This window comes from Castor canadensis, chromosome 3, assembly GCF_047511655.1.
Source record: "Castor canadensis chromosome 3, mCasCan1.hap1v2, whole genome shotgun sequence".
NCBI classification, from domain to species: Eukaryota; Metazoa; Chordata; class Mammalia; order Rodentia; family Castoridae; genus Castor; species Castor canadensis.
The window spans coordinates 171,664,516-171,687,414 of record NC_133388.1 but is presented as its reverse complement, the minus strand read 5'-3'; the positions used below and the strand labels follow the sequence as shown (position 1 = coordinate 171,687,414).

General features: G+C 32.5%; 1 protein-coding gene across 6 annotated transcripts in view; it reads left to right on the top strand.

Annotated features, from left to right (window-relative positions):
* Nucleotides 1–22,899, top strand: part of Csmd3 (CUB and Sushi multiple domains 3) — a 1,205,819-nt gene that overhangs the window by 1,104,374 nt on the left and 78,546 nt on the right. For all 6 annotated transcript variants that reach the window (XM_074069090.1, XM_074069089.1, XM_074069088.1 and 3 more), the window contains 7 exons: nt 757–870; nt 4,689–4,877; nt 5,259–5,405; nt 7,432–7,620; nt 14,035–14,220; nt 15,324–15,518; nt 18,237–18,410. In XM_074069090.1, coding sequence (XP_073925191.1) covers nt 757–870; nt 4,689–4,877; nt 5,259–5,405; nt 7,432–7,620; nt 14,035–14,220; nt 15,324–15,518; nt 18,237–18,410 — 1,194 coding nt within the window. The remainder of the gene's footprint in view (nt 1–756; nt 871–4,688; nt 4,878–5,258; nt 5,406–7,431; nt 7,621–14,034; nt 14,221–15,323; nt 15,519–18,236; nt 18,411–22,899) is intronic.

Sequence of the window (22,899 nt, the reverse complement as noted above, 5' to 3'; positions counted from 1 at the left end):
TCTGTTTCCCAGGAGGTATATTAGAAGACAGTGCTAGAATTTGAAAATATCTCTCTGTTCTGGTGATTCTTCCCAAGTTGTTGTTTTGCTGCTGCGTTAAGTCACAGTCCTAACCTCTATTGTTCTTTGAGTCAGGCTTTGGCCTCAAGGAGTAGAATGATTGACATGTATGGTATATTAGAAAACATATTTCATTATCATGTCTTGAAAAACACTTGGTCGATTATATTAAATTTAACAAGAAAGTCCCTTTGAAATTGAATTGGAAAATCTATCCAGGTAATTCTTCATTGTTTGAAAAATAATATAAGAAGACATCTTAATGTAAACGTAATAAACTTTTATCATATTATATTGATTTTGGTTGTGACCTGTATAGAAACTATCAATGATCAATATCAGTCTGGTTTCAGTGTATAAATAATAAATTACAAGCCTTCTAACTAGTTGACATATTTTTTAATGAATATAAACTTATAACAACCAAATTATTTCCTTTTGAATATTACCTCTATCTAACAATAGTGCAGAAGGTCTAGTAACTTACTCCTGCCTCCAGTTTTGATTAGAACTGTTTATTCAACAACTTGAACATCATTTACGCTTGCTTATCATTATTAGAGATTTTTATATTGAATGAAAATGATTAAAAGAAAAAAATCTACTCATAATTAAAATGTCTGTTCTTTTTTATTATTTTTTTCTCCATTGTCTTGTTGTCTACATGAAGTCCCCTCTTTTTTTTTTTTTGAACAGGTGACATTATTAGGTATCAGTGTCTTCCAGGATTTACATTGGTTGGAAATGCAATTCTGACCTGCAGATTAGGGGAGCGACTGCAGATGGATGGTGCACCTCCAGTTTGTCAAGGTACAGATTTTTGTTGCTACTTATTTCTTAAATAGTTGTGTATTTAACTCAGTAAATGCAGTATTGAAAAAAAATCATGTTAGAGCTAAATATTTAACTTGCAATATTTTTATTAAGCATGCAACTCATATGTGGTATTTTCTATTATATTATTTCTCAGATTTAGCTTGCTTTAAACATCTTTGTTACAAGATTTAAATTTTCTTGTTTTGCTTGCAGTCAGTTCAACTTATGTAAATTGTTGTTCTGAAGGGTAGGTATGGAAGGTGCAGAAAAAGGGAAATCATTTTCAATAAAGGCCCCAATGTTGATTACTTTTATTTGGTAAAATGATTACTCTAACCACTTACTGACTAGTTGATAGTAGGAGGACCTGAGGAATCATCAAACCAACCAGGAGTTTTAAGTGTCCTTGCTGTGAAAACATCATGGCAGAAATATATGGCTCTCCTCTAGGCAAAGCCATGTTCAGGGAATAGACCAAGAGATGTAGAATCACAATCCTTAACTGTTTATGAGTCAGAGAAAGCCTGACAGATGCATTATTCTCTGAGTTTCAAATGACCCAATGAAATTTACTCAAAACAAAGGTAGAGAAAAAGTGATCTAAGAGGCTGATGAAAATACAAAGTCACAGGTGAAAGAGTGGGGAATTTCCTATGGTACAAGAACAGGTGATGAAAGATCTTGAATAATATACAGAATTGTGACGTTCAATAACTGTTTATTGTTGATATTTACAACATAGAATAGAGCCTACTGTACAGAAACTAATCCTAAATTTTGACTAATTTGAGTAAAACTGAATTATATTTGACTACCATTCTCCAGATATTTTAGATTACTTCCTTCATTAGGGTTTATTTCAAAGGTATAGAAATCTGCTCTCTGTGAAATATATTAACTGTTATTCTAAGCCAAAAACAAAAATTTTGATTATTATTCTAAACATTCTATAAATAGCTATTAACATTTGATTTTCTACCCAATTGGGATTCTTATGAGAAGATGAAGGATTTCCACAGGAGGCTTTTAAAGGAGGGCAAAGAATGGCAGGTTTCAAGGTATGAACCATGCCCATGAGAAATTTCTCATGATCTTAGTCAGTGTTGGTAGAACACCTTGAGGTTGGTTGGGAACATGAAGTCTGTCACTTGTATTCTAGATAGTCACTTGTCCTTCATTCAGCTTTCTCCTTCATGCAAGACCACACTCTAACCATTTATGACTACACAGGATTCATATTCAAATATTTAGATATACAAATGAAGAAGGTGGAATTTTGCCCTTTTTGAAACAATACATGGGAAAATAATCTAGGCAGACAAAATAGTTGTGAACCAACAAGTACATAATAGGATTTATTTCTTAGGCACAATATATAAACTGTTTTGTGAGCTCTTTGAATGAAAGACTTCTTGTTTTTATGTCCAGATCTTAACTCCATATTTTTAAAAATTAAAAAACAAAATAATCCAGGCAAATTAGATATTTCACAATCTCTTATCTCCTAGCCTTTCACTTTATTTCCAAAATCAGACTTTCCTCTGGGTTAGTAACTGCAGTAATTATTCTTTATTCTGTGCAGAATACAAAATTTTGTCTCATAATAATAGTTCATATACTAACACTTAATAATCATCCCAAAAAATGAATCTATGTGGTTTCTATATTAATAAATTGACCAGACATTTTAGTGAGAAAGCTTACTTAACATTTTTATTTAATTGAGTTTTACAGGCTTGCCAAAATAATCATCCATTTTGAATCTGCTGGAACAAATCTATACTGGTTTTGTTCTATTTTAAATTATTTGACTTTTTAAATGTTTCTTAAAAGGGGGAGAATTATTTTTGATATTCAACTCTGTGTTCTTGTTTTCTAAATTCCACTTAAAATGTGGAAAACAAGCTCAAATATGGCACCCTTCAAATAGTTTGAAATAAATGAATGTCCATTTGTGACTATATTAGGTAATTAAAAATATTGTATCCACTTGAATCTGTGAGCCTTTTTCTAAGCACTGTTTTTCTTATATGTAAAATGGGAACAAAATTCACAATACATTATAATGTTGTGACATGATATAATGTGAAAAAGGTGTTTAATAGTGCTTAATATGTATTTATAATTAACAATATTTATTCTGTCCTTAAAGGTTGTCAGGCTTCATGCTGTCTGCTTGATAGTGAAAGATTGGTGAATTTTTGCATTTGTAGTAAAGGAGATTGTATTAGACCATTCAATTATACGTGTCACAGTACATATTCAATACATTTATTTGTCTTGAACTGAAATTTTCCATTCTATTTCCTTCAAATTAATTTATTTTTACATATTTTTCATTCATTGGAAATCAAAGTCAGGCTTCTAATTTTAGTATGAATGACCTGATGTCCTTATTTAGTTATTTTTAATTTTTATCTCAAAATCATATTCAAAGAGCAGAATTTCAGATTGAAATAATAGACAATGAAGTGAAAGCAGATAAAAGGAAAAATATTACAGTCCTTAGATTTAGCTATACTACATGCATCACTATATTCAATACTCAGTTCTCAATAATCTGCCAATTAGTTTTGGTCAGTTTTATTTTTCAGTATTTTCAATTATTAGCATAGATAAACAACAACTATATATGGCCACAATTCACTATTTTAAATAGTTAATTGATTAATTCTCTTTCTCTACTACTTGGCAACTTTATATAACTCAAAATATTAAATTGCCAATATATTACGCACCCTGACAACTATGAATACAGGAAACTTTCATGTACTTATCTACCTCTCAGAAACTGTATTTGGTGCTTCTATGCCTCACTCATTTGAACAAACACTGAAAATCATTATCTTAAGGTAATGTTGTAACTATTTTAATATGCAATGATATCTAACACCAACAAGTGGACATTTGTCTATAGTAGTTGAATTATTGTCATATGATGGATTTTTCAATTCATCAAGCCCTCAAAAGTTATCTAGTTCACCTACTCCTTTAGTTGCATAGGCATCCTCAGTAAAAACTCTCAAAATTTGGTCTAACCTTAGTTTAAATATTCTTCACTGGCTGGAGGCATGACTCAAGTAGTACAGTGCATGCCTAGCAAGTGTGAATACCTGAGTTCAAACTTAAGTACTGTAGAAAAACAAGCAAGAATACTCTTCAGGAATGTTATACACAGGACACTGCTGTTTTGCTGTAGTCACTTCCACTGTTTTGACAAATAGAAAGTTCTGTCTTCTATTGAACTAAATCCTGTTTGTTATGTTTGATTTACTTCTGACAATGCGGTTCCCACACTTGGATAAGGTAAAAGTTTAGCCAGACAAGAAAGTGAGTAAAAAGGTAAGAAAAGAAAATGATGGGGCCAATGCATAGATAAGAGAAATAGAAGTGAGAGAACAAAACAACCAAATAAAAGTTGGAAAAAAATGTGGAGAAATAGAAGGAAAAAATGTCTTATCTTTTATTTATCTCTTTAGTTATTGTCCATGAAAGTAGTCCATCTTCCATGTAATAAGAAAAAGAAAAAAAAAGAAAGGAACTCAACATTATAAATTTTTAGGTAATTCTTCCATATATATTTTTTTCAGTTCTGGAAACTTGCCAGGCAAGTGCTCTTTCACTGAGCTAACCTCCCAACCCCTCTTCCACATTTTTAGTGGTAGCTTAAACAAGTGTCATCTGACATATAATTCAAGGATTATGTCCTTTATAGTTATTAAAAATGAGAACAGACTACTTGGCTTTTAAAATGCAATTTTCATACAGGTTTAAAAAGACTCATATTGTTTAATGATGTCTTTCTTTGACAGTGCTCTGTCCTGCCAATGAATTACGGCTAGATTCTACAGGAGTCATCTTGAGCCCTGGATATCCTGACAGTTATCCAAATCTTCAAATGTGTGCATGGAGTATTTCAGTGGAAAAGGGTTATAATATCAGCCTGTTTGTAGAATTCTTCCAGACAGAAAAGGAATTTGATGTTCTTCAGGTGTATGATGGTAACCATGGGTTATATTTACTGGATATTCATAAATTTATTCCAAATGCTCTCTCTATACATACAGACCTTCAGTGTGAGCAACTACTTATATTATTTTGTCATATAGATATTTTTGGGAGTATCAAAGTCAAATTAACTGTATTCCATATAAAAAGTATAGTTAGCTTAATAGCTTACAAATTGCACTTATTTTAATTATGAAATTAAGTTAAGATGCTTAAAAATAAATATTTAGTTTTATGTTTTTACTTACTGTTGATGAGGCAGATTGGCTGTAGAGCAATTTAACTGTATAATACTATTTAAAAGATGTAAATGCTAAAAATAAATGAGAATATATTTATTGTTATATCTAAATTATATTATTTTCTTTCCAAAGGACCAAATATTCAAAGTCCAGTACTGATTTCCCTTAGTGGGGATTATTCAGCTGCTTTTAATGTAACCAGCAATGGTCATGAAGTATTTCTTCAATGGTCAGCAGATCATGGCAATAATAAAAAAGGCTTCAGGATACGATATATAGGTAGGTGATGCTCATAACCTTGGTACAGATGTCACCAGCATCCTCATTGTGATTGTGATTAAGGAGTCTAGTGACTACTCAACCCCAGACCCTCCACTAATGCTTCTTGTACAGCCTGGGTAACTTCTCTGTGCCTTAATTTCCATATCGTAATGATAATAATTCTGTCTGTCATATGATTTTCTAATACATTAAAAACACACATGGTATTTATAACTGTGTTTAGTTAGTGATAATTTAAACTGAATGTTTTAATTCTGTATTTCAAAAGATTTGCTTCTCTTCATCTCTCAGAAAATGTTTATATTATTATTGCTCATCTTTGTATTATCTGATCTATTTAATAATTCCTTTAAATGGCAAGTTTAAACAAAAGATAAACATATAATTGTAAATATCTCATTTTAATTATTATCTGTCATTTTATAACACTAACTAAAATATATTAATTACTGAAAGAGAATGGTGAACATATTTAAAAACCTTAACCTTAAGAAAGTTGTGGGCTAAAAATTGTTTTTAGTATCAAGATGATATATCTTTTCCTATATGCCTCTCTTTTTCATAAGAAAGATCTGCAAATTCTGAGTCAACAATTATCTTGTATAAATACACATTAATAGTTTTCTATTATGGGAAGTTTGTATTCTTTTTCTTTATTGTCATCCTCAACCATATCAGAGACTATCAGTGTGGGATCAGTAGCAAAATACCTGAGAATGCATCAGCCATCTCCTTCTTTACAGTGTTCATTCCTCCCAAGTCATAGGTCACTTACTAATTATTTCAACTAAAAATTACTTTTATAAATGCTTTTAATAACTGATATAATTCTAAACATATGGACAAATAAATCTTGAATTTTGTAGCTGGTGGCATGTTGCTAATATGTTTATATATTTTATCCTATATAAATTTTTACTAAAGTCAAAGGAAGAATGATGTAAAAATTTAAGAATTTTCCCCAGACGTCTTAAGATTGCTCATATTGAGTCAGTTTTTACTATATGAATACATAAATGCCATTTTATTTTTGTTGTGCTACAACAGAGCATTTACAAGTTAGCATATTAAATCATATTTTAAATGGTTATGATAACTTACAATGAGACCATTCGGTTTAAACCATTATATCATTAGATTGCCTGTATTATAGACCAATCCTTATTCATGACAAAGTTTGTTATAAATATAAAGAAAATAGCACTTTTAGCTACCAAGAACAGCTTGACATATTAAATATGCATTTTTCCTTTAGAAATGACAGGTTATGACATGTATATTCTAAGTCCAATCTGCTTCTCACTATTTACCGCAAAAGTTTCATTTTTCTCAGATGAGTACATTAAAGTTTCCAGGGGTAAATGGAACCTGCCAAGCTGAATAGTTTCAAAAGTGTATTTATGAAAAAGCTATTTGACATTATCTTTTGACATTTCAGACTTTATGAGAGGAAAAATGTTTTATTCTATTGGAATTTTTATCACATATGTAAGCACTGTTGACAGAGAGGAAACTCTTTAATAGACCAGGAAAGAGGATTATGAAAAATGGGGGCCTGCTTTAGACATCAACCAAAATGAAATGCATGACCTACCATGATATATGTGTCTGGGGATAACTTCAAAGTGACACGTAAACAACATACTTTAAAATATTGTTCTTGAGGCTGTAGCATTTAGACCCCTCCAGTGATTGGAAATACAGCTTCCAAAATTCAATGAAATACTTGTAAGGTTTTTGAACCTCTAGGGTGTTAAGAATATATTTCAATATAGAAGTCATCTTAGATGACAAAAAAATTAGAAGCCCAGATTGTTATATATCTTAAAAGCCAGGTTATTTGATTGTTCTCAAAAGGATAGAGAACAATAAGTTATTTATAGAAACTAACATTCATGTAGGTGACAATTGACCAATACTTAAGTACCACCATTTATTGTATAATTGTTGATAACTTTGGATAGTAAAGAATTTCTGATTCATTAGTTAAGCAGTGATTCTGGTTTTTTTTTTTTTTTTAAAGCTTTCTACTGTAGTACACCAGAATCCCCACCTCATGGATATATTATCAGTCAGACAGGTGGACAACTGAACAGTGTAGTCCGTTGGGCCTGTGATCGAGGATTCCGCCTAGTGGGGAAGAGCAGTGCTGTGTGCAGAAAGTCTTTCTATGGGTATCATGCATGGGATGCACCAGTTCCTGCCTGCCAAGGTGAAGTATATTATTCCCAAACTGATAAAACTTTTTAATGTATTCATTGTATGAATACATTTCCTATCATAGATCCCTCTGAAAAATGACATAAAAAGATAGAATGATAAATTTAAGAGGAAGAGACAATTTTTTTATTATCATTGTGCTGATTGGGGTTACATTGTAGCATTCACAAAGGTTCTTACATGTATCAAATATATCATACTGTGATTCACCCTTTCCATTGATCTCTTTCATCTTCCCTCCCCTGATTCCTGGAACAGTTTCAACAGGTATCACTTTTTTGCATTTCCATACATGTGTATACATTATTTGCACCATATTCATCCTCCTACCCCTTTCCCTGCCACCTCCCTCCTCCAACTGGTGCCAAAGCCCTCTCCCTGGACAGAACCTGTTCTATCCTTCTGTTCTCCAATTTTGTAGAAGAAAAAACACAAAAGATAAAAAGAGAAACATGGCAATTTTTTGCTAGCATGAGATAAAGAAAGCTACACAGGGAGTTTTCTTGTGCTGTTTCTATACATATATGTATTAAAACCCAATTGGCTCATTTCTATCAGTCTTCTTCACTCCTCCCTAGACCCCTTCCCATGGTGGCCCCGGCCAGTTTAAGATTTCTATACTCATTTCTGTACAGTGAGCACATAAACCACATTCAAGTTTTTGGTTTTCTTCCCTTGCTATATCCATTTCATGCACAGCTTCCCCTTAGTGTGACCCGTGTCCCATAATATTGCTGCATTTGTTTTAGGTCTGTAATCCACAGATAATCAGTTTTCTGCAGCTGAAAACATGCAGCTTTTGGCCTTTGGAGCCTGACTAACTTCACTTAAGATGTTGTTCTCCAATTCCATCCATTTACCTGGAAATGACAAAATTTCATTCTTCTTTGTGGCAGAGTAAAATTCCATTGTGTATAAATAGCACATTTTCTTAATTTTGACAGTAGTGGAGCATCTTGGCTATTTTCATAGATTAGCTATTGTGAATAGTGCTGCAATAAACATGGGTGTGCAGGTGGCTTTGCAGTAACCAGAGTGACATTCCTTTGTGTATATCTCTAGGAGTGGTACTGCTGGATCATGTAGCAGATCTATTTTCAGTTTTCTAAGGAGCCTCCATACTATTTTCCATAGTGGTTGTACTAGCTTATATTCCCACTAGGAGTGTTTTTCCCCACATCCTTGCCAACATTTGTTGGTGGTGGTGTTCTTGATGGTAGCAATTATTAACAGAAGCGAGGTGGAATCTTAGTGTGGTTTTGATTTTCATTTCTTTTATGGCCAGGAATGGTAAGCATTTCTTGATGTATTTTTTTTAGCAATTTGGACTTCTTCCTTTGAAAAAGTTCTATTCAGTTTAGTTGCTCATTTCTTTATTGGGTCATTGGTTTTTTGGGGAGTTCAGTTTTTTGAGCTCCCTATAGATTCTTGTTATCAGTCTCTTGTCTGATATACACCTAGCAAAGATTTTCTCCCTTTCTGAGGGTGGCCCTTTCAATTTAGAGACAAGTTCTTTTGTTATGCAGAAGCTTTTTAATTTTATGTAGTCCCATTTGTCAATCCTTTCTCTTAGTTGCAGAGCCACTTGAGTTCTACAAAGGAAGTCCTTGCCTCTGCCTATTAGTTCTAAGTGTATTCTCTGATCTTTCCCGTACTAGCTTAAAGATTTCAGGTTTGATATTAAGCTCCTTAATCCACATTAAGTTGATACTCTTATTGAGTGACAAACAGGCATCTAGTTTCAGTTTTCTACAGGCAGAAACCCAGTTTTCCCAGCAGCACTGTTGAAGAGGCTGTCTTTTATCCATAGTATATTTTTGACACCTTTCTCAAAGATTAGGGGGGTATAGCTGCATGGATTCATATCTGGGTCCTCTATTATGTTCCACTGGTCTTCATATCTGTTTTTGTGCAAGTACCATGCTGTATTTATTGCTATGGCTCTGTAGTATAGTTTGAAATCAGGTATTGTGATACCTCCAGTATGTTTTTTTTTTTTTTTTTTGCTCAGTATTGCCTTGGATATTCATGGTCTTTATATTTCCAAATGAACTTTAGGGTAGATTTTTCAATCTCTGTGACGAATGTCATTGGGATTTTGATGGGAATTGCATTGAACATGTAGATTGCTTTTGGTAGTATAGCTATTTTTACTATGCTGATTCTACCAATCCATGAACAAGGGAGATCTTTCTACTTTCTGTAGTTTTTTTCAATTTCTTTCTTCAATGGTTTGTAGTTTTCCTTGTAGAGGAAAGTTTATTCCTAGGCATTTGATTTTTTTGAGGCTATTGTAAATAGAATTATTTTCCTATATTGTTTTTCAATCTGTTCACTGTTGGTATATAGAAAGGCTACTGACTTTTGTAAGCTGATTTTGTATCCAGTTACTTTGCTGAAGCTGTTTATGTTGTGTAGTTTTTGAATCGAATTTTTTGGGTCTTTTAGAAATAAGATCATGTCATCTGCAAATGGTAATAGTTTGACTTCTTTACCTATTTCTATTCCTTTTATTTATTCTTCCTGCCTTCTTCCTCTGGCTAGAAATTCCAAGACTATATTGAATAGGAGTGGGAAGAATGGGCACCTTTGTCTCATTTTTCACTTTGGGGAAGTAGTTTCAGATTTTCCCTATTAAATATGATGTTGATATAGGTTTATCACATATACCCTTTATTATGTTTAAGTATATTTCTTCTAATCCTAGTTTCATCAGAGCTTTTATCATGAAACTGTGTTGAATTTTATGGAAGGCTTTTTCTGCATCTCAATAGATGAGTCATAACAGAGTCATTGATTGCTTCTGTTAATATGCTGTATTACATTGAATGATTTGCATATGTTGAACAATCCTGTATCCCTGGGATGAAGCCAACTTGATAATGGTATATAATCAATCCTGTATGTTGTTGGGTTTGTTTTGTCATTATTTTATTGAGGATATTTGCATCAATGTTTATTAGGAGATTGGCCTTTAGTTCTCGTTTTTGGATGTGTTCTTGTCCAATTTTGGGATGAGTATAATTCTGGTTTCATAAAATTTAGACATTGTTCCTTCCCTTTCTGTTTCATGGAAAAGAAAGTATTGGTATTAGTTCTTTAAAAGTCCAGTTGAATTCAGTGGAGAATCGGCCAGATCCCAGACATTTCTTTTTTTGGGAGACTCTTTATTGCTGCTTCAATTTCATTTCATGTTATAGATCTGTTTAGGTGATTTATATCCTCTTTGTTCAGTTTTGGATGGTTGTATGTATCTATAAGTTTGTTTCTTCTAGATTTTCCAATTTATTAGAATGTATGTTCTCAAAGTAGTCCCTGATGATTCCCTGGATTTCCTTGGTGTTTTGTTATCTCCCTGTTTTTGTTTCTGATTTTTACTAATTTTGTTTTTTTCCCCCTCCTAGTTTTAGTCAGAGACAATTGTTTTTTTCTAATTCATCATTATTGTTATGCATTTATGTGCATCTACTTTCCCCTAATGCATCTTCCATTTTAGTTACTTTTTAGTCAGAAAATGATCTAAGCGAATGTACAGATTGAGTTAGTGTGGAGCTTGTAGAGAGATAATAGAGAATAAAATGAGCAAGTATATTGTCAGCTGTTTCACTCAGAGCATACAGTATGATGCTCACAAAGAAATGAATTTAAGAGAAAAATGTAACTGACTACCTGATTATTTTTTATTCACTGGTTTAACTAACTCAACGGGGTTGTGTTTTTCATTCTTACTTGTTTTCCTGTTAAAAATCAAGGCACTTTCTGAGCATTATATCTTACAAAAGTACAAGATCATTAATCAACAAATGATACATTTTAGATATTCTAACTGGGACTTGGTTTTAAAAAGCACTTGCGTCTCTAGCTACAAAGTCAAAAACACAAGTTAAATATCAGTTAAATAAGACAAACTATTGTCATTGAAATGAACATGTTTAAATACTAATTTATTATAATTTTTGTTAACATGAAAATTATTTTATATTTGATTTGTTCTACCCAGAATGTAGAGTTGTGTATAGCATGGAGCCCTGATTTCAAATACCTATACCACCAAAAAAAACCATGCAGAACACTTTCAGTAAATAAATAATACATCTTAGTTATCACCTCATTTTGAACTTACATGTTTTTTTAACTTTTGTATTTTAGTAAACTAGCAAAGCATCTACTTTTCTTTGGCCAATGAATAGCAGGATTATCTACAATTTCTTAGTATTAATTAATTTTGTGGGATTGGTTTGGGGATCTTGATCTCATATTTTTATTAACTTGGGAAATAGAGACATACAAAATCAAATCATATACATTTTAAATAAACATTAAAATATTCTAAACTTTGAACTTTTACATTTCAGTTAAATAAGTATTGTTATATATATGTATAAACATGCACACATCCATATACATAAACTTTAAGAAAGCTTTCATAAGAACAATTATCTCTCAGTTAAAATAAAAATATCCCAAACTTTCTGAAAATTTGCATTGATTTATAAAATCAGTCCTATAATCTCATTGATTTTTAGGTGCACATATAATATCACATGTGCACTCTTACAGTCATTTTGTTATTTTTGTTTTAAATTCTTTAATATCAAATTTGCTAAGTTGAAATGAATTTTTAAAAAAAGATATTTAATGTAGTCACATTAAGAAATATTTATTATTCTACTCACCATTTCTAAAAATTAATCTTTTATGACTTTCAAAACAATTTGAAAGTATTATTTTATAAAATGTTTGTTGAATGTGTTACCTATGTATTTGCACATAGCTAATTATTTGTTATCAGAAACTCATTAGAAAGAGTTTGTCACCAATGTAAACTTTTGCTCTAAATTTGTTTTACATTTATCAATCACTTTTATGTCTTCTTCAGTCCTCTTAGGCTACCTTAGAAGTTTTGTAAGCAGAAAGCAAGAAAATTTCACAATTATTTGAGATTCCCTTTTTAAGTTTTGTTTTGTTTTAGTTCGCTTTGTTTTTTGAGACAGGATCTAGTTATGTAGGTGAGACTGACCTGGAACATCAATGTGACTGTTTTTCTGCTCATAATTTGCAAATTAAAAAAATTACAAAAGATGAAATTATTCAGCAGTAGAAATTCTGCCATTCTGTTTTGACAATTTTACATGGATTTCAGTAAGTTTTTTTTTTTTACTTTATATTCAATTCACATAGATTATTGAAAATTTAAAATCTAAATGATAGGTAGAAACACTTTCAGTTTGAAATGGCAGATGGGTGAATTGAAAACAGCACTTTTAATATTTAAACTAAAATGATATTTTCTGTTCTTTATTTCTTTTGTTCTGACAAAAACTGTAAGTGTAGAATCCTTTACTTGTAATCTGTAAAGCTCATATTCAAATACTTCATTCTGTCTGCAAAGATGTTTCTAATGTTTACAGATAATATACAGAAATCCAAATAATCTAACTATATTAGGGTTTTGCTATAAAATATGTTCGTTGGAAGATTCTGGGTTTTTTCTTTTTGTAAAAGTAAATTGAGTACTTGGCTGAAAGGGATAGAAAACAATTAATCTTATGGGATTTCTTTGTAGTCTTTGAATTTGCAAGAAGTGAAACAGGACTGGAGATGTGGCTCAAGTGGTACAGTGCTTGCCCTGTAAGCACGAAGCCCTGAGTTCAAATGCCAGTCTGACAAAAAAAAAGAAATGAAATATATATAATAAAAACTCTGAACACACTCATTTTTACTATCATTGGCATATCACAGTAAAACTAAATTTCTCTTAGGTCTAATGCACTGTAGATAAAAGCTAAGGCATCTGAAACACAAGAATGAAATTCAAGAAGATTCTGGTCAGGTTTTAAGACAACATGTCTTTGTCTTATATTAATTAAAGACATTCAATGCACATGCTACCCAACAGATTGTGCTCAAGCACACGTTTGTTGCACCTTAGGTAAAGAATTAATTTGCAGATAAAATCTATTTGTTTTATTCCTGGCTAAAATACTAATGAGTACTGCCTGCTCCCTTCATAATCCTTAGTAATTATTTGCTAAATTGAGTTAACCAAACTTGCTCTGTGGTGGTTTGGTAATGACTTAGAACTAGATACACACAATATTCAAATAATTTTTATTCTCATATAATCTATATAAATATTAATAGCCATGTACATGGTGACAAGAAACAAATAAGGCATCAATACATAGATTCACCAAGTTAGACATATATTCAATAGGAATTTGAAATAAATTATTCAAAACTTACGGTTTGGAAAGTTTCATTTCAAAAGAGATATTCTGAGTTTCTTTCAGAGGGATTGATAACATTGAATATAGTTTCACATATGTTACAGTTTAATGAATTTATAATAATACATTAAGTATTGTTTTGTTTCTATGATTTTGTACATATGTATCTATTACAGCAATTTCCTGTGGGATTCCTAAAGCCCCAACAAATGGAGGCATACTTACGACAGACTACTTGGTAGGAACTAGAGTCACCTATTTTTGCAATGATGGATACAGACTTTCATCCAAGGAACTCACTACTGCTGTGTGCCAGTCAGATGGCACGTGGAGCAATCACAACAAGACCCCTCGCTGTGTTGGTATGCCCTTCAAGGAAATTTCATCATTTGTGTTTCTACTGGCATCATACAGGATTTGATTTCATGTATTGTTGAATTTTTAACACTAATCATTGGAATGAAGGGTCCTAAAAGGGAAATAATAATTAAGTAAGCTGTCTTGTACTATGAAGTACTGAGAGACAGTAAAAGGACTTTTCATTAATTCTGGAAACTTGACTACATTAAAAATATTGTCAATTTGATTTCATAAGACAAGAATTCATTGTTTTTGTAAAAAAAGCTGTACATCAATTTACATTTTCAATATTAAAATGCTTAATATCTTTTACAGTTTACATTAGAAAATTATACTTTAAGACATTCAAATCTGTTTTTTATTAGGATAAATGATGCTGGTATGATTATCCAAACTTGTGACTTTTCTCAATATTCTTTAGGTTACTTATAGTTAGAACATTTCCCACTGTCTTCATTATTACTTTAATAGATTAATGAATATTATACAATGATAATCAAAATTAATTCTGACAAAGAAATTGGTAACAACAGGAATGGAAAAGGTTAGCTTAAATAGTATCTTTGATTTTCTCTATATTTAAATTATTTCCATTTGGTACTAACATTTTGTCTTCATTGCAATTTCACTTAAAATGTAGATTGTTAAATTATATTCAGTCTTAGCAAAGGTGTCTAATGTTTATACTTATCTTGAGCAAATTTTGCATAAGCCACAGTTTATATCAGAGCAATTGTATAAAAATCATTCACATCAAACAAATTTTGTAAAAATATATCTAACATCTAAAGTTCCAAAATGGCTAAATAAATAAGGGAGTAAAAGCAAGGCAGAAATTGGGATTTCAAGTGGATGGAATGATGTGTATAAAGATCAAGAATTGTGAAACAGCAGGTTATGTTCAGGGAGCTACCAACAATAATGGAAATGGAAATGATAATGTGGAAAAGAAATAAAGAAGAAATGCTACAGGACCTCATATGGCACAATAGTGAGTGAATTAAGGCAGAAGCTTTGGAAAGAGTGGAACACATGTTAGATATAGTTGAAAGGTAGAAGAGAAAAAGTTGACTTATTGGTATTTGTATTCTTGGGTTTTGTCTAGTTGTTACATGTCCAAGCATCAATTCCTTTACTTTGGAACATGGAAGATGGAGAATTGTTAATGGATCCCATTATGAATACAAAACCAAAGTAGTTTTCAGTTGTGACCCTGGTTATCACGGCCTGGGTCCTGCTTCTATTGAATGCCTTCCTAACGGTACCTGGAGTTGGAGAAATGAAAGACCATACTGCCAGAGTAAGTTTACATTCTGATGAAATATTTCAGAAGCTATCTTTGTCGATTGAATTGGTTCCTAAACATGCTAAAACAATAATGAAAATTTTTTCCTGTTTTAGAGATGCAAGTCTCGCAATGTTGTTCAGTTGAGGAGTACCCCACACTGCTGGGTTCAAGCAATTCTCCTAGCTAAGCTTCCCCAGTAGTTGGGACTACAGGTGTGAACCACAGGCCCAGCCAGATAATATTAAGAATGTGATTATTTTCATTACATTTTAAAGTTTCCCAATTATGTTTTTGTTGATAAATGTTATTTAGAGAAAAAGAAACTATGGGCTGGGCACCAGTGTCTCATGACTGCAGTCCTAGCAACTTTGGCAGCTGAAAGTGGGAGAATCACAGCTCCAGGCTAACCTGGACAAATAGTTTACAAGATCTTGTTTTCTAAATAAGCAGATCAAAATGGACTGGAGGTATGGCTCAAGCTGTAAAGTACCTGCTTTGGAAGTGTGGAGCCTTGAGTTCAAACCACAGTTGCATTAAAAAAAAAAAATCCTGGGCTTTGGATTCAAAAGTCTTGTGGTAGGTTCTGGAGAGGCAGAGATCAAAAGGGTTGCGGTTTGATGCCATCTGGAGCAAAATTTGAGACTCTCTCTCAATGAGCAAGCCAGTTTAGTGGCTTGTGCCTGTCATCCTAGCTATGTAGGAGTTATAGGTAAGGAAATCAGGGGCTGAGTTAGGTCCATGGCAAAAATGTGAGACAAACCTGAAAAAAATTAAAGCAAAAATGGCTGGAGACATGACTTACTTTATATAGCATCTGTCTAGAAAGTGCGAGGACCTAAGTTCAAACTCCAGTGCTACCCCCCAAATAAATCTCATTACCCAAAATTTAAGTGTTATTTATTTTTCACTGACATAATAATGATCATTCCATTTTTGCTGGATCTGGCTCAGAAAAGAATTTTCTAACCGATATTCTCCTGCATAGCTGGAACCACAGGCCTGTAACACCACACTTGGCTTTTTTATTGAGATGGAGTCTTGCCAACTTTTTGTCCAGGCTGGCCTTGAACAGTGATCCTTCTGATCTTTACCTTTTGAGTAGCTGGGATTGCAGGTATGAATCACTGTACCCAACCTGCAATTTACTTTCTCATGCTTTCATAAAACAACCATGCTAATAAATTAAAAAAATAGATTTCCAAATGTGTTTTATATTCGAAAGGAACACCTCTGTGTTTATAAATTTTTGCTCCATCTTTTAGAAGATCTTCCAAGATTTTTCTCTGCCTGCAGGCTCTTTGTTCTTCTAGTATAATTTCATTGAAAGGGCAACTACAAACTAGGGGAAAATTATCCATAATAGAAGAACTCATTTAATATGAAGTAGACAAGTGTTATTCTGGTTCATTCAGGCTAGAACTTCTGTTGTATGAAGGGATTTAGATGACGCATAAGATTAGGTAACTGTCCACAGGTTAGAATGGGGTGACGAGGCAGCGAACAATTGCATTTCACTAAAACAAATGTAAAGAACTGTAATTATTCTAGACCTTTGTCTACTTATCTTTTGAACTTAATATACATATTAATAATATTACTATATTAATAATATTGAGTTACTTCAAAGGATTACTTTAGGAATTAACTCAAACACTTCAGAATATCTTAAACTTCATATTCAATTACTTTATTTTTGCAATTTTTCTACTTACGTATCTGGCAGCTATCCAAATCCTAGAGTAGAAACCTGCAGCTGCAGCCAGAGAGATGCTCTTAGAGCTTATGATTAAGTGCTGGATTATGGAGTTAGATCGTGGGGTCTCAATCTTGATTTGGGTACTTATACATGCCTTATGAAAGATACTTATCTTCTCTGTATCTATATCCTAGTGAACATAAGTCAGAAAATCATTGTACTATCTTTAGAGACTTGTTTTGAGAACTGCACAAGTGAAAACACCAACAGTAGTGCCTGGTACAAAAAAGCATTTGACATACGTGTTATTGCTTTTATTTCAAAACATCACTTCATTTGTACTCTTTAAATATGATGGAATCATAAGAGATATATTCTGAATGACCTAATAAATTATTTAATTTTCCTTTTTCATTTTTTAAAGACATACAGCATGAGAAATAAATCTAACAGATTATGTGAAAATCAAATATTTTATATCACTTGATAAAAATTATAGTTATTATGCAAACATTGGTTAAGATAGGAAACTTTGGCTTAGAGCAATAAGTTTGGTTTAGGTCACTGCTAATAAGTGAGAGAAAGATTTTGGACTATGGAATTATGCTCTTTAACCTTGGGATGGCTTTTCCATTCTAACCAGGTTGCTTAAAAACAACTTTAAGGAAAACAACCATAATACAGATCTCTGTCACTTAGAAGATTTTATGGGAACTCAATGGGTCTAAAATTTTAACCTGAATTAAAGATCCCACAATGTACATGCAAAAAACAGAACACCATGCAGTTAATAAGTACAGTTTTATGTTTTTATATACCAGGTAAAATAAGTGTCATTTAAAGAACTTCAAAATATGGTTAAAATTTGAATTGTGTCCCGGTTTGTTTCTGCACTTTCACATTCAAACATCTTTTACAAATGTCAATTTCACTTTTAAATGCATCAAATTACAGAGAACTCACAATATTAAAGGCATGCTTTAATGAGTGCATATTGATTGTGTCTTAAAAAGTTTCTACTTATTATTTTAAAGTTATTTCCTGTGGAGAGCTACCTACACCTCCAAATGGAAATAAGATTGGAACTCAGATTTCATATGGCTCCACAGCTATCTTTACCTGTGATACGGGATTCATGCTTGTTGGCTCTGCTGTACGGGAATGCCTTTCCTCTGGTCTTTGGAGTGGATCAGAAACCAGATGTCTAGGTACAGATTTTTAATTCATTTAAACTACCTCCTCCCAAACATGTGTGCTCTCTCTCCTCCCACATCTCTTTCTCTCTCACCCACACTTCACCCCCAACCCACACCTGTATACACACACACACACACACACACACACTGTAAAGGAAGCATACCTTCTTTTCACCTAATGTGAGGTCATAACTTCTATTCATTTAGATACTGAAAACCAGAAAATACTCAACTGTAAAAATGTCTCATGGTAGAAAATCTGTTAAGGAGATAACAAAGTTAATCAATCAATATTTCTAATGAGAGTCTTATGTCACTAAGGAGAGATGCATTGTGTTCTAGGAATGGAGAAAATAAAAAAGTAATAACTATTTGCTGAAAACAGTGTGTCCATACTCAGGTGGATTAATTACTATAGAGGTCAATTCCTTCTACAGCATAGTCAATTCTCCTGTTACCTGTTTGCTTAAGGTAATGGCTGAAGAAGAAAAGCAATGTCTGCATTTCAACATCTTCCTCCTCTTTTATAGTATTTCAACATGTGTAAAACTACTTTCTATTAAAACTTTTTAAGCCTCTTTTTGAACCTCATATTTGACAAATAGGATTCTTTCCCCTTAGGGTTCTCTGAATTCTTTATAAAGATCCATTGAGAAAAAGAAACTGAACTAGTTCTTTCTTTACATCTATCCTCTTTTATTATGAAAAAGGACACTATTATTTGTCCTTCATCCCTGTTTTTAGAGACCTGAATAATGCTTTAATAGTAAGAGAATAGTGTGATTTATGTCTTCTTTCTCTAAAATAATTTCAAGATATGACAACAAGTATTGATCTTGGTTAATAATGAAAACTGTTTGATGATTATTCACTTGTCTGTTGGGATCTTTTGTGTACTAATTTAAAAATTGCTAGTTGTTATGAATAGGACACTGCAAATTTTACACATTACTCTCTAAGAAGTTACTATTTAAGAATATGACACATGGCAGAAAGCGACTTAAATCTCATATTTTTTGCTAATAAGCTAAGCAATATGCATGTTAATAAAATCATTATTTGAAATATAAAAGGAAATAGCTAGAAGCTTGGGTAAAAATTTCCATTTTTTTCCGTTGTCATCACATTTGTTAATAGATATACTTGGAATAGTGTCTTCATAAGAGCAGTCTTACTTGAATATAACATGAAACTATTGAATAAACATAAAATATTAAATTATTGTGTATTAATATATGATTAAATAATCAAATAAAATATGTCTTGATATTTTTTAAACTGACTTTGATCATACTAATTTCAGTGACAGAAAGTTTACCTATAAATTTGGAAATGTGTATGGCAATGAAATTTTAAATACTGTATTTTTTGACCATATGCTCTAATAAACTGTTATTGTATATGATATACTGCTTATTGAATATGTAAACAGTATTTTATTTTAAGCACAGGAGGCTTTCTTTCTGAACTAGATTGGAGCATTTCCATATTAAAATAATTAAAGGGAATGCAGCCAGTTAGCAGGGCAGGGATTCACTTAGATCATATCACTAATTTTAGCCTAGAGGTAAATTTGAAATTCAGAGATGAATATACTAGTTTTTTCTGTATCATTTCTTTTATTGTTGTCCTGGGTGGGGGTACATTGTGGCATTTACAAAAGTTCTTACAATCTATCAAATACATTGCAATTGAATTCACCCCCTCCACAGTTTTCCATTACCTCTCCCTCCACTCCTTGAATAGTTTTGGCAGATATCATTTTTCTGTTTACATATATGTGTACACAATATTGCACCATATTCACCCTCTTTCACCATTTCCCCCAGGCAGGACCTGTTTTGCCCTCCGGTTTTCTGATTTTGTATAAGAAAAAATTATGTTTGATTGTTTAAGATAGCTACAAGAGTAGTTTCCTTGTGGCCCTTCCTTGCAATGTGGATAGATAGATAGATGATAGATAGATAGATTGATCAATATTACAGCCCAATTTGGTTCATCTTTATTTTTTTTCTTTCTACCTTAGTTCCTTTCTTATGGTAGTTTCAAATGGTTTACAAGTTCTATGTTCATTTTTGTATGGAGAGTATATCAATCGTGTTCACCTTCTTAACTTCCTTCTTTTTTTTCTTTTTCTTTTTTCTCCTTTTATTTTATTGTTTCTACATTTACTTACATGTGTATACATTGTTTGTTCCACCCCTCCAACCCCCATTCCCCTGCTTCCAGGCAGAGTCTGTTCTTCCTTCTTATCCAATTTTGTTAAAGAGAAAGCATAAGAGATAATAAGAAAGACATATTATTTTTGCTAGTTTGGGATAAAGACAGCTATACAGAGAGATTCCTAGTATTTGCTTCCATGCACTTTTATATTGCAACCCACATTGGTTCATTTCTACCAGACCTCTTTGCTACTTCCTGGTCTTTTTCCCATAGTGGCCTCTGTCAATTTTAGATTACTTTATTTGCTCCTCAACAGGGAGCACATCAGCCACATTCAAGTTTTAGGTTTACTTTCCTTTCCGTTTCTCCCTTGTGTGTCCTCCCCTTAGTGTGTGACCTGCGTCCAATAAAATTACTGCACGTCTTAACTTCTTTCTTTCACCTCCCCTTCTCAATTGTGACCTCCCTTAGTGTGACCTGTTTTTCATAGTGTTGCTGTATTTGTATTAAGTCTATGTTCCACATATGAGAGAAAACGTGACTTTTGGACTTCTGCACCTGGCTAACTTCACTAAAGATGTTGTTCTCTAGTTCCATCCATTTCCTTGCAAATGATAAAATTTCATTTTTCTTTGTGGCTGAATAAAATTCCATTGTATATAAATGGATTTTCTTTATCCATTCATCTGTTGTGTGCCATCCTGGCTGTTTCCATGGCTTAGCTATTGTGAAGAATGCATGAAGAACACAGAAGAACACAAACAACAATAAATGTTGACAAGGATGTGAAGAGAAAAAAAACCCTCATACATTGCTGGTAGGAATGTAAATTAGTAGAACCACTATGGAAAACAGTATGGAGGCTCCTCAAAAAACTAAAAATAAAGCTGCCATATGATCCAGCAGTTCCACTCCTAGGGATATACTCAAACAATGTAAGTCAGGTTACAAGAAAAGCACCTGCACATCCATGCTTATTGCAGCATTATTCACAATAGCTAAGCTATGGAAACAGTGTGTGGTCTTATTCAGCTATTTAGAATCTTACTATGCTCTCTAGAAAGACAGGGCATAGCAGGAATATTTATCCACAAACATTGCCTTCAGTCTATGAAGATAATGTACTTCATTATAGAAGATATATCATCAACATGTAGAATGTTGATAAAATTTATATGCAGTGAAACACATATATCATAAATGCATTGTTCGATGAGTTTTGACAAATATGCACTTCTGTGTAACTATTCCAATATAATGATACAGAATTTTACAATTATTCCACAAAATTTCCAATGATGCTGCATAATCTGTAATTCTCTTTCCCCTTAATCTGAGAAATAATTTTCCCCCACATATTTGTTTTTCACGTACCATTTTGGGTGAAGCTTCTTCAGTTCTCTTTCATCCATGGTTTTCTGTGCATTTGCAATATTTTCTTTGGTATTGCTGAATCGAACACCATTTTTTGAATATTCCATACTTGAGCTGTTTTCCTGTTGATGAACACCTGGCCACTGTAAGGTTTGGGGCTTTTACAAATAAAATTGCTATGGACATCCCTGTAAAAGTCTGTCTGCATGCTATGCATTCATTTCTCTTGGATACTAAGGAATGGAGTACCTGCAGCAGGTTGTGTTCTTTCACATTTTCTCCAGCATGAGAGCTGAATTTGTATTTTTGATTTTTAACACCATTTTGTGGACTTGTTGGCTATTTATAAATTTTCCTTTTAATTTTGCACAGTACTTTATATTGAGATGAATTTTCACTATGAATTCTAGTTCTTCTTTTGGCTATATTTGCCTTTTTTTTCTACAACTTCATATTAAGTGGAATTAGGCAACACTTGTTTGCGTCTAGCTTCTTTCATTCAGCCTATGTTTTTGAAATTCATTCACTTTTTATGTATCAGTAGTAAATTCCCTTTTTATTGAAAAGTAGTGTTTCATTGTATAAATATTACCAATCCATTGAGAGATATATGGTTTGATTCCAGTCTGGGGCTACTATGAATAAAGCAGTAAGGAAAATTCTTATACAAGGTTTTGAAAGACTGCTGTCTTTTAAGTAAATTTATAGGAATATAGTTGCTGCATTCTAGTTACATGTGTTAAAATTCTCCTTGTAAGGCCTTCATCAAGTATTTTATAAGTATATTCACCCCAGCCCATGACTTGTGCATTCATGTTTAACAGTGGCTTTGACCCATGAACCTCCTGATCTCTGCTTCCTGAGTAGCTAGAGTTACAGGTGTGAGCCACTGGCACCTGGCAACAATATCTTTTGATAAGCATGAGTTTTCAACTTTTGTAACGTCTGTCTTTTTTGTTTGTTT